The sequence below is a fragment of the Balaenoptera borealis genome, assembly GCF_965194805.1.
Source record: "Balaenoptera borealis genome assembly, chromosome: 4".
Lineage (NCBI taxonomy): Eukaryota > Metazoa > Chordata > Mammalia > Artiodactyla > Balaenopteridae > Balaenoptera > Balaenoptera borealis.
Genome location: NC_138861.1, coordinates 51,616,032 through 51,637,539, shown reverse-complemented (window position 1 = coordinate 51,637,539; position 21,508 = coordinate 51,616,032). Strand labels below are relative to the sequence as shown.

Below are 21,508 nucleotides of genomic sequence, written 5' to 3'. Positions count from 1 at the left end.
TGGCATGTGTGGTTTTTTGTTGTTGCTGTTTGTTTTCGTAAAATGGCAGACTATAAAGAGGTTTAATTTTGAGAAGCCAAGCGCCTGAAACTTCTTTATTCTTAACTTGGTTTTTAGGACCAAGTTACAGTTTTTTTCCCTTCCTAGTGGGGGAAGGAGTTGTGATACCTGCCTGGCAGGAGGTGCAGAAGCCAAACATTTACATTCTTTGCAGGGGGCTTCTCCTCTCTTCCGCTCTCCATTTCCTCCACACCCTGGGCCGGGGCAGCCTCTTTCGCAGTATTTGTTGTCAACACTCTTTGAATTCAGTTTGCTTGCCGTCCCAGTTTTTCTAGCTTGAAATTACACCCGAAAGAGACCTGTACGAGATTTTGGTCCCATTCAGTGACGATCTGGAAACGCTGGGAGCCTGATTTTCTTGTCTACTACAGTCTCAACATCCCTTCTCATGCTTACTCTTAAAAACAGATCAGGTTTCTAAGAGGCATGAACCGCAGTGAAGTAAATACCCGTACAAGCTTTTTGCTCTTTACTGTTCTAAGAAGGGCTAGCGAGGCAGCGATGCGGGCACTGAATTCCCTGGAAGGGCGCGTCAGCTGGATGCAGCTAGCGGGGGCCTGGCGTTTTTCTGGGGCTTCTGTGAGAATAGTGTTGGGTGAAAGGTAGGGGAAGCTGTGGTTGGAATCTTGCCCCAGGAAGAGAGCGACCCTCGGCGGAAGGATTTCTGTGCCAAGGCAACGGCGGCTGAGCTGGGAAGGCGACTCGTGGAGAGAGCTTTCCACTTTCAGGAAGAGCAAGATCTCGCCCGGCAGCTCCGTAGAGTAGGGAGGGGAAGGAGGAGGGAGAAGGAGGGGTGGGAGACCTGGAAGCGGAGGAAGCCGCAGCCCAGCAGCGCCGTGGGCATTTCCCTCTCCTTGACAGCCCTGCCGAGAGGTCGTTTTATACACACACAAGCAGGACCTTCTCAAGCGTTCCGGACACGTCAGTAGTTCATTCTGGGGGTGAGAAAATGCTAACGTGCTGCAGATGAAAACTCTGTTCCCTAAAGGACCTCCGCTGAGAGTGCTGGCGAGGCGGGGCGCGGGGAAGACTGGAGGCCGCCCGGGAGGCTGAGGCGCTTTCCGTGCAGATCCCAGCCAGAAGCTCCCCGTTGGGTGGCGGAGGAGGTGGGGCGAGGGCAGGGTGCAGAAATTGGGCGCTGGGCGTCCGAGCCAGCCCACCAGCAGCGCAGTCCTGGACCAGGCGTCAGTTCCGCCAGCGGCTCGTGTGCGGTGGTGCGGTGCACTGCGCCGCAGGGATCCTCGTTCCGGGAGGGCCTCCGTGAGTCAACGCTGAGTTGCCCCAATCACCACCCAACTGAAATCAGGCACAGGGTGGGACACGTTCCCCGCTGCGCTCGCGTGTCTCCACGCTCACCCCCAGCCCTGGTCGCCTGGCCGGCGCTACCAGGTCTGCGCAAGCGGCAGCAGCTTCGGTGGGGGCCTGGGCCTCCAGCCGAGAAAGAGTTAACCGGCCGCGGCGAGGTGGAGCCCGAAGAGGAAGGAAATCTCTGTCCTTCTGAAAGTTTTTCCCGTCCTCTCTTGTTTTCCCTGCAGAGGTGAGTGCCAGGCGGCGGCGGCGCTGACTCCCGGGAGCTGGGCTCCGCACCTCTGCTCCCGGAGCTGCCAACCGACTACCTGGGGACAGGGACAGCTGTCGCGCTCGGACCTCCTCCGTGGACCCTTTCTGGGCGCGCCGAGCCATGGATGGCGCGGAGCTGGTCGGGAAGATCGTTTACACCTGGCTGACTCTGGTGCTCGGCTTCATACTCCTGCCTTCGGCCTTTGGGGTGTCTTTGGGCATCTCCGAGCTCTACATGAAGATCCTGGTGAAAACTTTAGAGGTGAGTGCATGGGGGCATGCCGCGCCCCCTCCTGCGAGGGCTTTAGGGAGATCCTGGGGCGATGCGAAACGAGGGTAGAGCTGAAAGCCGAGTAGACGCGAGGGGACCAGTGAGGAAAGTCAGTGGTCCGGAGGGGTGTGCGTTTTAGTTTATCCGCGGCTGCATCCCTCCTCTCCCGCAGAGCTGGAGGGATTCGGGCTAAAACCACTGGACCACCCTGTTGTTGCTGTGGTTGAAGGCAGAACTACCTCCACCCCCTGCTGTTGTTATTATGATTTTTTACTGATCAGAATATCAATGCAACCGCCTTTTCTATCACCGAATTTCTTTATATCCTTTCTGCGGGGCAGCTGTCACCTCAGTGTCCTTAGGTTTAACAGCCCCAGGTTTCAGAGGTCCTTTCGTGGACTAAGGCATCCTGTCCAGAAAGGCATCATGTTCTAGTGTATGCTCAATATAAGAAACCAATTGCTGGATGGTAGGAAGAAATCTGATTATATTTTAACAGAGTCATGGAAATTTAATCTAACCAACGGCACTTGAAATGTCATTGAAAATCTATATTCGTTGACCTCAACTCTAAGTGGGCCTGATGGGGAACAACTACAGCTTACCCTTAATACAGGGCTTTATTAAATCACAGAGGGTTCCCTGTTGATCCTCTCATCAGATGCTCCCCAAAGCCTTGGAAGGTGGGGAGAGCAAGTGTTATTCCCCCTTTTACAGGTAAGGAAACTGAGACTCAGAAGTTCAGTGGTTTGCTTGAATTAAGTGGTGGAGGCAGGAGTCTTAACTGAGGAGAGGGCCTGTAGCTATTGGTTAATAGTGCAGACTTTGGGTGCAGATTTGCTTTGATTTGGTACCAAAATCCCAGCTCTGCTTCTCAGTATATGACCATAGGGAAGTCACCTACTTCTTGTACTTCATTTGCCTCATCTGTAAAATAGGAGTAACAATAACAACTATTTCCATAGGGCTGTTTAAGTGAGTTAAAATATGTCAAGCATCCTAGAATGGTATCTGTACGTGTTTGCTGCTATTAAAAGAATAATATTATTCTTATTATTAAAGTAATAATAAAGTAATAATATTACTACTTAGATTCTAGCATCCTTGTTTCTGTAGCTACTAAAGTATCTTCTAATATGGGTTTGCATTTTTCTGCCCTTATTCTATGTCTGCCCCCAGGCGTGGCTTTATTTGCTCTTCTCCCTCAGGCAGGAGGGTGGCTCCCAGATATACATCTCTAATCTTTTATCTCTTACCTGGAGATTACCAGCAGATCCCCCACCAGCTAATCTCCTGCAAATCTATTCTACCTGCTCATCTCCTGCTTTACCCCACATTTTTGTTGTACTTCTCTTTGTGGCTATTTTTCTGTCTAGTCTTTGAAGTTATATTTGATTCTTCATCCTCAGCCCTCGTGTTTTAAAAGTTCTGTTGTTTCTACTTGCGAGATATTTCACAGTCTTGAACTTATCTTGTTGATGTCACACTCTGAACTTGGTCACACTCTACTGTGAATTTTTTAGCTGCCTCTTACTGTTAGATCTTCAGAATACTCTCCCCTTAGCAGTTGATCCTCTTCAGCTGGTGTTCACTCTTTCTCAGAACTGGAATGATTGAACTGTTCTCCCATATAGCAATGTCTTTTGGAATTGACACCCCAGGTGAGGATAGAGTAAAGTAAGTTGCACACCCTGTCTTCCAGGTGCTGACTCCTACATGCTTGCTTGAGTAAGTCAGGATACAGCTAAAGAGGTGTCAAGGAGAGAGGCCTGCTAGTTGCTGTTAGCCTGGCAAATAACTATTATACTTTGAAGGGATATCTCCAGTCCAGGGTCTGGCTTCAGTGTGGCAGGGCCTCAAGTTTTAATTTTTGTCCATCTAGACTTGAAGAGACTTAGAGAGGCACTCCTTGTTAATCAAACTCTCAAGAATGCTAGTTTTCTAATTATGGTGGGACATACACCACCTAGCTTGGAAACCAGGTAGATGACAGCATAAGGAACCATCCTCTTTGCTCAGACCAAAGTTATTAGGTCAGAGAGATGCTTGGCATATATGGAATTAGAATGGGGATTCATTTTGTGAGCCAACTCTGACTTGGTGGTAGCTGCCTGGAGCGCCTGTGTTTGGGAGCAGCTGGGCTCCTCAGGAAAGAGCTATGATTCCATAGCGATATCTGCTTTAGGCACAGGAGAGGGAGATGGCAACCCAGGGTTTTTCATCCTCTAACCAGAACAGCGTTAGATGTTTCAGAGACATTTCTGTTAGGCAGAGGTTGGTACAGTGGATTGCTTTTTTTTTTGCCAACTATGGGGATAATTCTCTTAAAAATTGTGCTGGTTGTTTAATATTAGAACATCTTTAGATCTGGAAACATACCCTGCCTTTTTGTAGAGTCCATTCAAGGCCCAGCCCTTCTGTTACTCATTATTCTTTAGTATGTTCTCAACTGATTTGCTTCTTTCTTTCTTTTGCATTCCAGTCCCAAGAATATTCTTTGGGCTTTTTGATTGGAATTAGCTATTTCACAGGTTTCCTTGGTTACAATTTACACACCATTTTAAAAGGTCATTTAGTTTGGTACATGATGTGTTTACTTTGGTAAGTTTTCTTGACAATGGGTAGCTTTTTTGTGACCATAAACTCAAATTCTGGAAGTTGCAATGTGTGTGGGGTACCTTCAGAATAGCTGACGGTGGTAATTGCTAATTGTCAAGTAACTCAGCCAGCTATATGCTCTTCTTGGGCCCCTTCTTAGCTCATCAGTTCAGGTAATAATTATTTATTGAGTACCTACTGAATGCTGCCTTCTGCATTGCTGAATATCTCTAGATGTGTTCATAAGTCCCTGATATGGCAAGCTGCTTGAGGATAAGGCTTGAATTCTTAGCCTAGAGTAAGTGTAGTGATTCTCTAAACCAGTGATTTTCAAGGGGTATATAACAATTTCTTAGGAGTATATATGCCAATATGGTAGCAGTATATTGGGGAAAATTGTTTTAGGAATACAAACCATGAAAAGTAAAACTTTTGGCTGAGGGGATTTGTAGAGGGTAGTCCATCTGCATGGTGGGGTGTATATATCTGAATCTCTGGGAGAGTGGGTGTGAATTTTTTATGTTTATCAAACAGGAGCATGGATTAAAGGTTGAAATATGCTGTTCTCAACCCTGCAAGGTTAATGATGCTTCCTATTCATTGACCTAAGGATTGCTATTCATTGGCCTAAGGTTCGCTATTCATTGGCCTAAGGTTCATGGTTAGAGGGAAATAAAGAATGGGAAGAGAATATAGGACTGATGGAGAAGAAGAAGGCAGGGAAATGATATGTAAATTATCTAATCTAACCAGATAATACAAACAATAGACAGAGAAGATAAATGTTAATGGCCTGATTTTTCCCTCAACTTTTGAGGAATAAGTTGGATGCATGAACAACTTACTCCAAATTTCTGGCATTGTAACCTTGGGCAGATCACTCAACATCTCCACCTTAGTTTCTACATGTGTATGTAGGAATATGCCTCACAGAGTTATTGCGCAGATTAAATGAGGAGAGGTGAATAAAAGCACTTGATACATAGTAGGTGCTCAAATCTTAGTGGAGTTTGAATTGGAACACTCTTTGGTTGTGTTTTTTGGGGTTTTTTTGCTCCTATGTGGCTAAGATTTAACCTACCTTCAGATGGGTCAGCACACATTCATACTCAGAACAGCCTACTCCTGCCTTTTATTTTAGTTATTATTCTTTCCCTTAGCATTTCCTCCATCCACCAGTTAGTTTTCCTCCAACCACCAATTAGTTTTCAGTCATTTTAAAAAGGCAGGTCAATAATTTTCAGCTGATAAACACCTCTTATTATAACACTCAGGTATTATCCCTGGTGTTGGAAATATAATAAATCTGCTAGAAGGCCATGACTGTTTATGACAGAAAGTAACAATAAAGAAAAGCTACCAAAGCAATATGCTTTTCAGATAACTTAATTCTACAGCACCTCTCTGGGTTAGGGTCTGTTATTATTCCCATTGATAGACTGGAGAACGGAGGTTCAGAGAGGTGATTTGTCTGGACAGTGGCACACAGCTGTCAGTGGTAGAATCAGGATTTTAATCTGAATCTAGAGCCTGAGTTCTACTCTGCTAAGATGACAGACTCTGCTGAGAGACTTTTATTTTGCTACAGATCATGGCCAGCTATTATTTGAGTAAGCCTAATATTTTGAATTTTTATATAATTTTTACATTTTTCCTTTTTTCTTTCCCTCTATTTAGTCAATTCTTAAATGTCTTTTTAGTGTGAAAACTGAAAGTTGAATTGTCTAGGTGACAGTGTCACGTTTCTGCAAGCTTTTGGCCTAAGCTTTAAAAATTATACTTAACTCTTTATTTTGGTGACTTGTAGACAGCTACTTATTTTCTTCCAAGAGGATTTTGAAATTAAGTGGGGGTGAAAACCTGATTGAAAGTTGTCACCCTTCTTGGTAGGGGTAGTGAGATGGGGAGTGGTAGCCGGGATTGTTCGAAGCTGCTGTCTTCAGGGCCCTTTGCAGACAGAGCTGCATCTTTCCTGGTGCCTTGAGGTAGATGTGTCCTGAGATACCTCAAGAGATTTAGAACCTCTAAAGAGATATTCTTCCTCTGTATTTGGGCTTACCTGAGCAGCTAGAGAAGCTGGCGTGGTGAAAGAGAAATAGCTATTTATTGGGAGATGCACTGATGGTCTGGAAAAAAACCTGATCATTTTGGCACCTATATAGATGTAGGGAGGGAGGAGAAAGCCAACGTTTTTCTACCTTGTGGCTGATTGTGTGATGGTCATTGGATAGATTATCTCCTTTAATCTTTACAACAACCCTTGGTATTGTTCAGAGATGATAAAACTTAGACCCCAGGAGGTTAAAGTCTTGTTTGAGATGATTACAGCAAGGAAGTGACAGAACTGCAGTTCACGTGTACTTCTGTCTGTCCAGCTGCAGAGCATAGGCACTTGGTCATTTTCACTGGAGAGTTAGCCCAAAGAAGAAAACCATTTTCCAGTACAAATTGCCTTTGGCATTAAGTGACTTCTCCTCCAACCTTAAAACTTGCTAATCGTGAACATTGTAACTACATTTTGGAGGATAGACCTCAGAGTTAGCATTTCAGGAGAAACTTCTGATGATGGCACAGGGAGCTCTTTGGAGCACATCATGTTATTGGAGAAATGCCCCCATATTAGTTTGCTGCCATAACAAAGTCCCATAGGCTGGATGGCTTAAACCGTGGAAATTAATTTTTTCACAGCATTGGAGGATAGAAGTCCAAAACTAAGGTGTCAGCAGCTTTGGTTTCTTCTGAGGGCTCTCTCCTTAGCTTTAGATGGTGCTGTCTTGCTGTGACCTCACATGGTCTGTCTTCCCTGTACATGCCCCTGGTTCTCTTCCTCTTGTTATAAGGACACCAGTCATACCGGATTAGGGCCTCACCTTAAGGGCCTCATTCTAACTTAGTCACCTCTTTAAAGGCCCGGTTTCCAAATATAGTCACATTTTGAGGCACTGGGTGTTAGGGCTTCAACACATGAATTTTTGGGGCGCTTTGTGTGGGACACAATTCAGCCCATAATAGCCACAGAATACCAATGTTTTCCATCTTATAAGCATGGACTAATTGTCCTGGTCTAAGGTAATTACCATTTATATAAAATATAAAATCACATGCCCACAATGAAAAAAGTGAGCTCCAGGATAAGGATGATTGATTGTTTACAAAATTTTATTGTAATCATGTCTTAGGTCTCCTTACAACTGATAATAGGTAACAAGGCTTTAAAGTGAAAAACTGTGGAAATAAACCTTTACCTCTATTGAGAAGAGATGGGAGGTAAAGTCCGGAGTTTGAGAATTTCTGCCTAGATCAGCAAGGAAGAGAAAAGGACGCAACCAGATTAAGACTCCGAGCCTATTATCATTTGTGACTTGCCACTTGAAGCTGGGAAGATTAGGCCTCTATTCATAGGCTGTTTTCTAAGCACCCATGGCATGTTCCTACTTTGCTCTTTGGGATGTTGTGCAGGGGTCCTGATGTAGTCAGATCATGCTTTGCTCCTTGACCTTCGTGTACATGTTTTAGGTTATTTATTTTCTACTACTTATTTTCTTACTTATTTGAGAAAAAATGTTTACCTCTCTGCTTGAGCCCTTCAAGCCCAGCAACAACTGAGGTTTTTGCCTTGACATATTTAATAAATTCTGTCTTTTTGCCCCTTCAAGAGTGCCTAAGTCGTAATTATAATTATTATAGTGCCTTTTACCTCTTGTTTTGCTCTTCTCCGACCTCCCCAAATCAAGTCAATTTGGACATTGTTAGCTTCTAGAATTGTAGTCATCTAGATAATATATATATATTTTTAAAATTAAGTTATTTATTTATTATTTTTGGCTGCGTTGGGTCTTTGTTGCTGTGCGTGGGCTTTCTCTAGTTGAGGCAAGTGGGGGTTACTCTTCGTTGCGGTGTGCAGGCTTCTCATTGCAGTGGCTTTTCTTGTTGCGGAGTACAGGCTCTAGGCATATGGGCTTCAGTAGTTGCAGCATGTGGGCTCAGTAGTTGTGGCTCGTGGGCTCTAGAGCACAGGTTCAGTAGTTGTGGTGCTCGGGCTTAGTTGCTCTGCGGCATGTGGGATCTTCCTGGACCAGGGCTCGAACCCGTGTCCCCTGCATTGGCAGGCGGATTCTCAACTGCGCCACCAGGGAAGCCCCCAGATGTCTTTTTAACTTTTTGTTTGTTTGTTTTTAAAACTTTTATTGGAGTATGGTTGATTTACAATATTGTGTTAGTTTCTGCTGTACAGCAAAGTGAATCAGTAATATATATATATATATATATATATATATATATATATATATATATCCACTCTCATTTAGATTCTTTTCCCACATAGGCCATTACAGAGTGTTGAGTAGAGTTCCCTGTACTATACGTAGGTCCTTATTAGTTATCTATTTTATATATAGTAGTGTGTATATGTCAATCCCAATCTCCTGGCAGATGTCTTTTTAGTTAGTGATTTCATGGATTCCTTTCCAGCTTTCCAAGTCTCACACTGCTCCTTTTGAAAGCTTTTGTCTGATACAGGCAATTAGGCATCTTTGAGTGTGTCTCATCCTTGAATGCCTAATTTCTTATGAAAATAATACTCTTTGTGCCCTGTGTGTATGTCTTTACATGTGTTAATCTCATTTAATCTTCATAGCAACCCTATGGAATAGGAACTATTATCCTCATTTTACAGATGAGGAAACTGAGACTGAGAGGGATTAAGTAATTTTAAACCCAGATAGACTTGATGCCATAGTCTGTGCTCTTGCCCTTCATGCTTTCTGACCTTTCTAAGGAGTAATTTATTGGGGTACCAGGTGTGTGTGAGGGTTTTTTAATAGGGTAAACATGATCTTTTTCTCCTTTTATTTGGGCATTACCAGTAACTAATATAAGAGTATACCTGGGATTTGGAATACTATTACATCAGAGATTCAGTGGGGTATCTCTTCAATTCACATAGCACCAGGGCTTAATGATTAATTTCATGTCTATATAAACATGGTTTAAATATCTTGCATTGTGTCTGTGGCACAGTTTACATTAATACTTGTTGTTTTTTGAACAGTGGGCCACGTTACGAATTGAAAAAGGAGTCTCAAAGGAATCAGTTCTTAAAAACTCAGCTTCTGTTGGTAAGTCTTCCTTTTCATTTTAATGGTTAAAGTATCCAAATTGGGTAGATGTACCTACCCAATTTGAACTTCAAATATGCATAGTGTAGTACATTTTATGGGCCTTGGATTGTTCATAATTCTGTCCTTTATACAAAATAGCAGCCTTCTGAGTTTTGGATGAGTTTTTACTGTAAAGATGTAATATGTGCTGGTTCATCTATGTGTTCTTATAGGGTATTTCTAAAGGTATGCATTTAAAGGTGGTTGCCCATGGTAGTTAATGGTCTTAAGAAAAAAAAGGCTAATCGGACTACCTGGGGTTAAGTTAAACCTATGTTTGAGGTTTTGTTAACACCTTATTCTAACTTGTGGTTCTCAAAGTATGTTCCTCAAAATATTCTTTCCTGCTAAAAACTAATTAGTAATGCATGAAATAAAAAAATAACTCCCTTGTGAAATAAGCTTGGGAATCACCACATGCTACACATTCCTCTTGGAGACTAATAATGTATAGTAACAAAGGCTCAGAAAAGTCCTGTAGTGAAGAAACTCACTTAATTTTTGTTAGAAGTGAGTTAACAAATCAACCGAGCTAAGCCGTCCCTGCTTCTATATGTGTGCTTTGCCTTTGTCCCAATAAACCCTTTCACTTGGGTTAAGAATTTTAAGAATTTTTAAGACACTGGGTTCAAAGGGGAGTAGAATTCTATGGAAGTGATGGCTGTGAAATTAAGGAGAAATAAACCCTTGATTTAATTAAAAGATTAAGGCTTTATGTGTTTTTCAAAAATAATATAGAAACAATTTTGCGCCCATCTGATTTAGGGTTAAAGATGGTCAAAATGTCAAACACTTCACTAGAAGGAATTTATCTTCTGAAGGCTTGTCTAAGAGGAATTGTAGAAATTATATGCTATAGTGCATTTAGGAAATAAAGAATCTGAGTGAAAACATCTGTGCATTTTTGTGTAATTAGATTGTTATGTTCAAATGATTAAAGCAACTAGTAGAGCTTCATGGTGTCTACTTAAACACCAAAGGGTTAGCACCAATAACATGTTAACCAAGATTGGATATTTCTGGCTCTACTTGGTCCTCTTCTTATTGACCTGAGAGAGACCTTCTCTCAGGTGTAGCAGATTTACTAAATTTTTTTTCTGGGTTCTTTTTAAATGTGTGCCCTTGTGATTTAAGGAGAGAACAAACTTTATTGCTGATTTTTTGTTGTACTTGGTGAGACTTTGGGCTGTCATTGTTCTTGGATGAAATTCTATGGGACCCTACAGGTTGGGGTGCTGGTGGCGCATGTCTTGGGCCATGAATTTAAAAGGGCACAAAGTGTTTCAATTTGGTAGGTTAAGAGGATTAAAAAACCACTAGCTGAGGGTGTTTGTAGCGTTGTTTTAGTTTTTTCAGGCTAATGGGAGTGAATATTTCCACTTGTTGGATTTTTTTTTTTTTTTTTATCATGCATCTGTCTTTTCTATTTTTGGTCTTTGCCTTTTTCTTGGTACCTCCAGGAAAGAGTGGAAGTGAGCAGGAGGAGAAAATATATATAATAATTGGTTTAGAGTATGGCTGATGCCTACAAAATTTATCATATTTCATTCAGAGTGGCTGCTCTTCCTTTTAGCCTGTGCAGTTGGGAATTGACTATTGCAGTTACTGAGCATTTGCTACCTGTGAGGTTGACAGGGGATCCCAAGATGATTAAGACATGGCTCCTGTGGGGAGACAGGCATCAGATAGGCCACTGTGATAAATGCTAAAATAGTGGCATAAGCAAAGGATGAGGTGAGATCTCACTTAGGCTCTGCTATGTGCTGCTTTCATCCGTATTAATACCACAACTGTACATGGTATGCACCTCTATTCCCATCCTGACTTACATCCTGCTTGAGTCGCCCTGTGGCAGGGTGTGTGCCCTGTTGAAAGTCAGTCTCAGCTGACTCTAAACACCTGTACATTCTGGTGTTTAGAGTCAGCCGAGAGGTAGTATCACAGTCCTAGGCAGAGGCAGAGGGTGATGAAACCCTGAGCACCTGTGTGTCTGGCCGGTGCAGTCGCCTACCCTCAGAGCATAGTGTCTCGGTACCGCAGCCAACCGAGCACAAGTCAGTGTTGAGCCGGCCAAAGTTTAGGCAAGGGTCACTGGCAGGCCACGGGTCCCAGGGGTGTGGGTGCAATTTTGAGATGTCTGAATGATATAGTGCTGATGATAGGTTTAGGGAATTGAGAGGGAGAGATGAGCTAAACAGGGACAAGAGTTATGTTTAGTTTCTGCACCAGAAAATTCCTTCTGCCGCTCTTTTACTTGGTGAAGCACATTTCTGGAAACAGTTTTCAAATCTCCCTCTCCAGTTAAACCCCTCTTGTGTTGTACTTCTTCTGTGCTTTTATTGAATAAGCCAACTGAAAGCTGAACCTCGGGAATTATTATCTTTGTGCTTAAATACTTCTTTGCTGTCCTTGGCTGTACTCTACCGTGTCTTCTGTTAAAACACTGTCCAGCTCATTGAGCTTCAGATAATGATCATGAATAAAAGCTCTTTAAGAAGCTCTATCATTGTACCTTCCTCTTCTGGGTTTAAGGACTTTTCCTCATTGTTAATACAGCGGTGAATATAAATTTTCTCCTCCCTTCAAGTAACTGTGTTATAGGTAAGCATTCAACTTCAGTGGAGAATACAGAGTTACCCTCTACCCTAGTTTTTGTTCCCTGAGAGCTGATGTGCTAGAAGGTAAAACAAGAAGAGAGAGGGGTATTGGGTCTTTTGCTTTGCATCAGCTGTACTTTTACCACTCTAGCCATAGAACAAATGCATCTTCTCAGACCCTGGCTTGTGGTCTGATGGAGATTTTAGCAGCTTTCATTTTACTCTGCTGTAACTAGTGCAAGGGACCGTTTGACTCTGAGATATTTCTGGCTAAGGAGCCACCAGTCTCGCTCTTTGGGTACCTGATTTCCAGAACTTATGCTGTCAGACTTGAATGAGTCAGTAATTTTAATTGTGATTGAAATGAATGTAATTAATTATGTCATTTTCATGACTCAGGATTAATTCCACTGTAATTGCATTATGATGCTAGGACATCATAGTGATTAGCGACTAAATGTCGACAGGCAGTAGTTAAGGCCTGCAGGTGCCCTTGCCTGGGGAGTGAGTCCTAAACAATACAAATAAGTAGAGGCTGTGGCTCAGTCCTTCCGGTGTTTTTCCCTGGGGTGAGTTGCTGGCCTGACTCGGCATTGTTGGCAGTAGGAAATGCACTTGCCTCCTCAGGTCCTCCACGTTGCCCTGTTCCAGCAAGGATTTGGGGTCACGTGGCCCACCGTTAATTAAGCCCTGGGCTGAGTTTCTCTTCTGCCCAGTATCTCTTGCCCTCAGCCCCCTCCACCTCTTCCTCCCCTCAAACACACACAAAGGACAAAATGCTACGGTGAAGCCTTTGATGTTGTACCTGTCCAGAGAGAATTCAGGCTGCCTAACGTTTCCCTCTACTTTTACATTTGGGATTCTTTTGTGAGAATTGACTAACCACGTTGATGCCAATACAATATTGGTTACATCAACATTAATCAGATCTCTGAACTTCCCAGAAAATGTGGGATAATACGTTGTAACAGAAATTTGAGGAGTGTCATGTTCTGTACTCATTTTGTCTTGGGCGGGCCGTTTTTGATAGTCTGTTTAAATCAGCTAAGTTGATTTTGTACTACTGTCTTGGTGTAAGTTCTCTGAATATAAATCAGTGTCTGCTGTCCTCAAGGATATGGACTATAATGCATTTAATGGGGTTATCTTGCTCATAAAATCCTAGAACGCGTCTAACTACTTGCAGAGGGAAAAATAATCCAGTTATGGGATATGGAAGGATTATAGGTTGAGATTTTCTTTATCACAGCCAAATGTCTACCTGCTTTTATTAGTCTATCTCTGTTGGTAAATCTTGTACCTGATGGTGACGATGATGATGATGACGATTTTCAAACATAAGCAAAAGTAGAAAAATAGTATAATGAGACCCATATAGCCAACTTGTTTTTGTTTTTTGTTTGTTTAATTTAAGTACAGTTGATTTACAGTATTGCATTCATTTCAGGTGTATAGCAAAGTGATTTGGTTATACATGTATATATGTATATATCTCTATCCTTTTTTGCTTTGATTCTTTTCCACTGTAGGTTATTACACAATACTGAATATAGTTCCCTGTGCTATACAATAGGTCCTTGTTGTTTATCTATTTTGTATATAGTAGTGTATATCTGTTAATCCCATACTCCTAATTTATCCTCCCACCACTTGCTGGCTTCCCATACGGTAAACCGTAAGTTTGTTTTCTATATCTGTGAGTCTGTTTCTGTTTTGTAAATAAGTTCATTTGTGCTATATTTTAGATTCCACATATAAGTGATGTCATATAATGTTTGTCTTTTTCTGACTTAACTTTACTTAGTGTGATAACCCATATAGCCAACTTTTGTCAAGATTTTGCCACACTTGATTCATCTATCACTCCTCAGTTTTTGCTAAAGTATTCAGTGCAGATATAAGATTTCATCTTTTTATACATTTTTTTAAAAAGGACTTTAAAAAATAACCACAATGCTTTTATCCCTTTTACAAGCTTAATATTTTCTTAATATCATCTAATACATAGTCCATATATAAATTTCTGTAACAGTTTCAAAATGGTTTGATAACTGATTGTTTGATTCGACATTCAGTCACGGTCCACAAATATGTTTGCTTATTTATTTATTGACACTGTCTTTATTGGACATAAGGAGTACAGTTTCTCTTCTTGGAACAAAAATTACTTGATAGAAGGTGATTCTGAAAAAATTCACTAGCATACCATGTATTTTAATCCTCATATGTTAATCTAGTTCTGCAGAAGGCAAAGGTTTGATTCTTTTTTGTTTGTTTTAAAACCGTAAGATCAGTCATCTGCATTTCTAAGTGCAATATAATGAAAACTTAGTTCGGTGACACTTTGGAGAGCAATTTGGCGATTCGTAGCACTGTAACCCCACAATTCCACTTCTCCTAAGATACCAGACCTACCCAAACTCTCAGCATGTGTATGTTAGGAGACGTGTTACAGCTGCATACAAATAGTGGCAACGTGGAGACGACCCAGTCACTCCTTAGGAGGAAAATTATGTAAGCTGCTTTATTTGTACTGTACAGTGATCAAAATGAATTAACTGGATTTAATGAAGAAAACAAAATGGACAAACATTGAGAAGAAATGTATAGTATAATAACACTCATTTAAAATTTAGTACCTTAAACAGATACTATATATTTATGTAGATGTATGTAGATAAGTATAAAATACATGTGGAAATGATATATCTGCTAGGAGGGAGGAGAATAGATGGGGAGGTGGGCTTTAACTGTACCTATAATTTTTTTCTTCAAAAATATCTGAAGCAGATATGACAATGGAATTTTTTCTTTGTTGAACTCATATTTTTTGGTTAAACTTGTATTTTAAACATAAACATTAAGAAAACCAAACAAATAAAATATCAATAAGCCTTCAGCTAGAGTCTGTAGTCTGATAAATGGAACTAGTTTCATATGAATAGAAAATAGGTACCTGTCTCAGGGGTGTGATTGATGCTTACATGCTCCAAAATACATCTCTAGTCAGCATGCCTAGTGCCTGAAATAGAAACTTAAACCTGTGGAACAAAGGCGTTGTTAATTGAAGTATATTACCTCTTAGAGCTGGGTTTCACAACCTCAGTACTACTGACATTTTGGGCAGAATAATTCTTTGTCACAGGGAGTGGTCCTATGTGTTGTAAGATGCTTAGCAGTGTCTCGGGTCTCTACTCACTGGATGACAGTAGCACACCCCTAATGTGACAACCAACAGTGTCTCCAGATATTGCCAACTTTCCCCTGGGGGCAAAATCCTCCTGTTCCCTCCCCCCTCCCTCCTTTGGGACCATTCCTTTGGGAACCACCTCTCTTAGTGAATAATGCACTAATCTATTGGTACCCACTCTCACTGGCATAATTTATTCTAGCTTTCTAACTCATAGCCCCTTGAAGGAGCAGAACTTGATTTCTACAGTTTTTGGTGGCTGGTTTGGGGGAAGATGGAATGCAAGGTAAGGCATGGGAATCACAGGGTTAACAGGGTCACTGGATGGTGGCAGAGGAGGCATGTTCCTTAAGGACAGGTAGAGGTGAGACAAGGGAATCTTCCTTCAAACTTCACCTCGCAATCCGAGGAAAATAGACTGCTTCTTTTGGAGGAAACTTTACTTTAGAGTGGGTTAGAGACTTGCATATGAGTATGTGCTCTCACCTCTGAAAGCAGATGACTTAGCACGTAATTCTGGCCAACAATGAGTAAGCAGGATGGAGTGGTTCTGGCAGGAAGGAGGAAGACAGAATGTCAGAGCAGACTAATGCTTTTAACTGCATTGTGAGGGATGGGTGGAAAAGAGCAATTTAAGTGGTAAGTCACAGAAAGAAAGGCTCCCTTGCTAATAAACCAGTTTTTCCAGTATATTTTAGCCCATAAAACATACTCTCTACTATTTTTCAGATTGTTTTTCTTTTCATACAGCTGTAACAAAGTGGATGACTTGCCCTGTGCCCTGTCCCTATTTTCTATGAAATTAGTTTTTTAAAAAATGTACCTAATATAAGCAGGTTTTAAATCTTTCTCTCCTCAGCAGTAACTAGTTGGGGATCTTGTTGGTGATTTAGCTCTCTTAGTCCCAAATACCTCAGTAGTTTAGAAGAGGGTACCTTCATCTCAGAACTGTGGAGGTTTGAAAAAGCTGGGTGAAAACTAAGACACAAGGATTCTTTGAGAGTGAAAAGATAATAGGATCAGATGATAGGACAGTCAACTCGAGAACACATCCCCTGTTTATTTAGAGTTCTCTTTACTGTTGGGAGGAGCGGACATCTCATCAGGTGCCCATCAAATTCAAAATCCAGCTTGTCATTTTAGAAGTGTTCCCAGGGACTTCCTTGGTGGCGCAGTGGTTAAGAATCTGCCCGCCAATGCAGGGGACATGGGTTCGATCCCTGGTCCGGGAAGATTCCACATGCCGCAGAGCAACTAAGCCCGTGTGCCACAGCTACTGGACCTGCGCTGTAGAGCCCATGAGCCACAGCTACTGAGCCCGCATGCCACAACTACTGAAGCCCATGTGCCTAGAGCCCGTGCTCGGCAACAAAGAGAAGCCACTGCAATGAGAGGCCCGTGCACCACAATGAAGAGTAGCCCCCGCTCGCTGCAACTAGAGAAAGCCCGTGTGCAGCAACAAAGACCCAACGCAGCCAAAAATAAATAAATAAATAGATAGATAAATAAATAAATAAATAAAAAAGCATTCCCCAAACCAACCTCCCGTTCACCATACCGCTTCTGGCCACCCTACCCCACAGAGAAAACCCTAATTAAAACTCCAGAGGTTCTCCATTTTGTTTCTGCCTTATAGATAAGAACCTATCAATAATAATAATAATCACCACTATTTCTTAAACACCAACTCCACTGTGCAAAATTAATTTACATTATTTACATGAGGATAACATCTTGTTAATCCTCATTTTACTGATGAGAAAACTGCAGGTGAAGAAGGTCAAGTAACTTGCTTCAGATCACATCGCTAGTCAAAGGTAGCCTGAAAAGGAATCCCACTTTGTCTTTCCTGCTCAGAATCCCTCGCCACCACTTCCTACCCTAAACCATGCCTTCCTTACGAGCCCCTCTGGCCAATGTCTTCTAATTCTCCCTTTGAAGGTTGAGGTGACTCTTCCACAAATGGAATCTCCTCTGCTGAGTGTTGGCTTTGTCACATCCTAGGAAACTCATAACATTTCAATCCTAAATCATCAACAGAAATTTTAAAGAAAACAAATCCGTTAAGACTATCCAGCATTATGATCAAAGATACTGTACATAAATGCCAAACCATAAGGTTGACATTTTAATTGAATTGATGGTTCATTTGATGATGAAGTTTATGGACTCTTCTATGTTGTGGGATTTCTTGTTTAATCAGATTACTTATGTCCAAATAAACGAAGTTAATGTGGATGTCAGTCAAGATATGGGTCAACAGTGTATTGAATGAGATGTTAAAATGTTAGTTGTTAAAATGAAACTCTGCCTGTTATTCTAAATGCCTGTTGGTTTCTCTGCAATGTTGATTGACAACTGATTGCAATGTCCATACTTCCACCCCATTTATGCTTTAAAATGGATATAAACACATATTTAATTCTGTGATTAGTATTTATATCTGGGGCTAAAATCCTCCCATTTTATAATCAGCATTGATTATTTTATAAGTTTCTGGAGAACTACTGGGGTAAATAATGATGAAAAAGGAGGTAGATTTTCTCATCCACCTTTCTCAAGAGACTAAAAGTACATCTCCAGTACTTCTAGCTTAGTACTTTTAGTCTTGATAACTGAGAGACACTAATAGAAAATTACTCACAATGCAAAAAAGGCAAATTATTCTATTATAGATATATAAACCATGTAGAAATCAGGAAAATAGAAGCTTTATTTCAGTAAAGCTTTTGATTTTATCTTAATCCCAAATAACAGGGTCAACAAATCCATTCTACCTGTTACCCTTCCCATGACCCTGGCAGACATCACTAATTGATGACGTCTTTGGCACTGAACCAAGATGTGGCCTCAAAAGTCCTCTTTAGCACAAACCTGCAGACAGCTTCTCACTACCAACTGACCTGGGGTTGGCCTTCCTGATGAAACCTTGTCACACTCCTGATCTGGAGATTAGATGGGGCTTCTCACACTGCTCATCAGAGGACCACTAACTGAAAGGAAGGGAACCTGTTGAGTAATTGGGTTTGGCTTAGATTTGGTTGTATTGTTTGAGGTTACGTTGATGACTTTGACATCATTGAAGTGCAGTATGGTGGACTGAATGCTTTTAAATTAGTCAGGTTTTAAACAGCCTAGGAAACAGGAGTAGAGTTTAAAGTAACCTTGATGGTTTTGATGAATGAGCCACCAGAGAGAGGGAAAACATTCAAGATCCTTTACCCAAGGAGGATGCTCCAAAATGGGATAAAAAACCAGGCTTGGTTACATGCATGATAGGAACTGGCCCCTTCAGAAAGCCACAGGCAGAGTTTTAGATAAGCAGGCAGTGGAAAGCAGGGCACAGAACCTAGACTGATGCTGCAGTGCATAAAAGAGCCAGCATGTTTAACTACACAGTGATGCGCTGCTTTGAATTACTAGCCCTGGTCTTGGCCATGAACAGTGATTCCTGTGTGTCTTCCGTGTGCCTGCGTTATACTCGGAACTATGCCCACAAGCAACCCTTAGCCTAGTTAAGGAGATATCACCAAGATCCGGATATCCATGTGGCAGTTGAGAATCGGGCAGCACTGGTGTTATTGAAGTCCACAAACATATAAATATAATTAATTTGAGGAAGAAACTTAATGAGCGTAGCATGAAAGGAGATCATTTTGGATGGGGGACATCAGAGAGGGTTTTTTTGTGGATGTTTGGTGTTGAACTGGCCATGTGGAGGTGGATTGAGGTTAACTAAGGTGATGGCTTTCTAAACTGGGAAAATGAGGGAATCATTTAAATAGCAGTGGGAGTGAGCTTAGTTTATAGAAGAGACGAAAGATAGAAATAAGATTAGGTTATGAAGGGCCTCAAATGCAAACCAGTTTAGATGTGATATAAAGGCACAGGTAAGTCCAGGTTTACTGTTTGTATTAAGGGTGGTAAAGAGGAAATTCTGAAGCCTGTATAAAGGGTTGAATGAGATCTGTGAGGGTTGATTATTATTTTTTTAAATGCATTTTTAAAATATTTATTTATTTATTTATTTTTGGCTGTGTTGGGTCTTCGTTTCTGTGCGATAGCTTTCTCTAGTTGTGGCAAGCGGGGGCCACTGTTCATCGCTGTGCGCGGGCCTCTCACTATCGCGGCCTCTCTTGTTGTGGAGCACAAGCTCCAGACGCGCAGGCTCAGTAGTTGTGGCTCACGGGCCCAGTTGCTCCGTGGCATGTGGGATCTTCCCAGACCAGGGCTCGAACCCATGTCCCCTGCATTGGCAGGCAGACTCTCAACCACTGCGCCACCAGGGAAGCCCGAGGGTTGATTTTTGAATTTAGAAAAAGAAAAAAACAAAAACAAAAAACTGAGGGATTATACATTTTTCAGTTGGTTAATTATTAGAAGGAGGAAGCCATCCCACTTTCCCTCCATATCCATAAAAGATGGAACAAAAAGATTGCCTTAAATTGAAGTAAAAAAATTGATAGATGTAAGAAAGAACTTCTCATTAGCAAAAAAGGATACGAAAACTGGACCAGGCTAGTAGGTAGATTACGTAGAGATTTTTTGCAAATTGGATAGATAATTGAGAATTTTGGGAGAGGTATAAATTATATAACAAAACTCTTTTCATTTTTTAGCTGTGCCTTGTTGTCTTGGTTGTAACAAATTCCCTATAAATGTTTTAAGTATTTCAGTTTTCAATCTGTCTTTATGTGGTGTTTATCTCTGTAACATCGCTGTCTACTTGTGGGTCACTGGCTCTATGGGCAGAGAAAGCAAGAAAGCTCTTCATCAGTTCTGTTATTTCGCCAGCAAGTGGTAACAACTCCTCAAGCCCTCTTCACCTTTTCTCCTTTCTTCAAGAGATTTTGTAATAGCGGTTCCCAATTTTCTGGTTTTTTTTGCTGAAGCACTCGGGGCAGCATAAGTTTTCGAACCAACAAGAAAGTGAGGGGCGAGGGCACCAAAGCATGCCTCGTACACGGAAGGTGGGGGAGATAGGGAGCAGATAGTGTGGGTTCTACGTTTGTTGAGAAGAGACTCTTGGGCTCAGAGAAAGGAGAGATCCCATTGGACTTGTGATTAGACAGTTTTTTTCTTGGGTTGGGGTAGGAAGAAGCCAGTGATGTCTGGATGCCCTGGGGGTGAGCCCAACTCTTAGGCAGGGGCCTCCTCTTTGGTGTGCCAACCTCAGAACAGTGTGATGAAAAGCTCTACTCTGGACCCCTTCACTCGCTTTTCTATGTCAGGTGCCTGGTATCTCTGCTTCTCTTCCTCAAAAGCTCTGTTTCCCCCAAAGCTTGGGCTGGCTAGAGAAGAGCTTCTATACCCTGGAGCCCTAGCCCGTGTTCTGAAGGTTCCTCAGGGAGCAGAACTAGTAGACCCCTTACGTCTCCTGTAACTTCTGGGATACCTGGTGAACAAGAGTGAAGAACGGGACGCTTTTGTGTTAGGGCTTTAGAGGCTTCTTCCTTTCCAGGTGTTTCTCTCTGGAAGCAGGATTTGCTTCTGTGCTTCGCTGGTGCTGCCCGCTCTGCACCTGCTAATTTCACCTGGGAAATAGAAGCGGACCCTGATGCCTGCGGGTGCAGGGGGTGTCGTGGACAAACTGTGTCGGTGGATCATTTGGCCTTATTATCTTTGGATACCTGGGAAAATGCATTGTAGGCAGAGGACAGCAACTTGGAGGAACATGGCTTCAGGCCTTCACAAAATTTAAGGTACTCTGGAGACAGCGCATATACATAGCAAATGACACCCTTCTTCAAGTTGCAAGAGAGAACAGCGTTAAGGGCAGTGATTTCGGGTATCCCTTTAAAACCAGTGGCATTCTCTTGATTTAAGCAGGGGGGAGGGACTTCCCTGGTGGTCCAGTGGTTAAGACTCCGTGCTCCCAATGCAGGGGGCCCGGGTTCGATCCCTGGGGAACTAGATCCCACATGCCGCAACTAAGAGCCCGCACATCGCAACTAAAAGATCCCACATGCTGCAACTAAAGATCCCGCACACAGCAATGAAGATCCTGAGTGCCACAACTAAGACCCGGTGCAGCCAAATAAACAAACAAACAAACAAACAAACATACATACGT

General features: G+C 42.0%; 1 protein-coding gene across 5 annotated transcripts in view; it reads left to right on the top strand.

Moving 5' to 3' along the window:
- Nucleotides 1-605: 605 nt before the first annotated feature.
- The window catches only part of GPAT3 (glycerol-3-phosphate acyltransferase 3), a 57,888-nt gene continuing 36,985 nt past the window's right edge, over nt 606-21,508 (top strand). For 2 of the 5 annotated variants that reach the window (XM_082391167.1, XM_082391163.1), the window contains exons 1-3: nt 606-1,001; nt 1,596-1,882; nt 9,540-9,606. In XM_082391167.1, the coding sequence (XP_082247293.1) occupies nt 1,742-1,882; nt 9,540-9,606 (208 nt within the window). In that variant the 5' untranslated portion in view covers nt 606-1,001; nt 1,596-1,741. The other 3 variants (XM_082391166.1, XM_082391164.1, XM_082391165.1) reach the window with 3 other exon arrangements.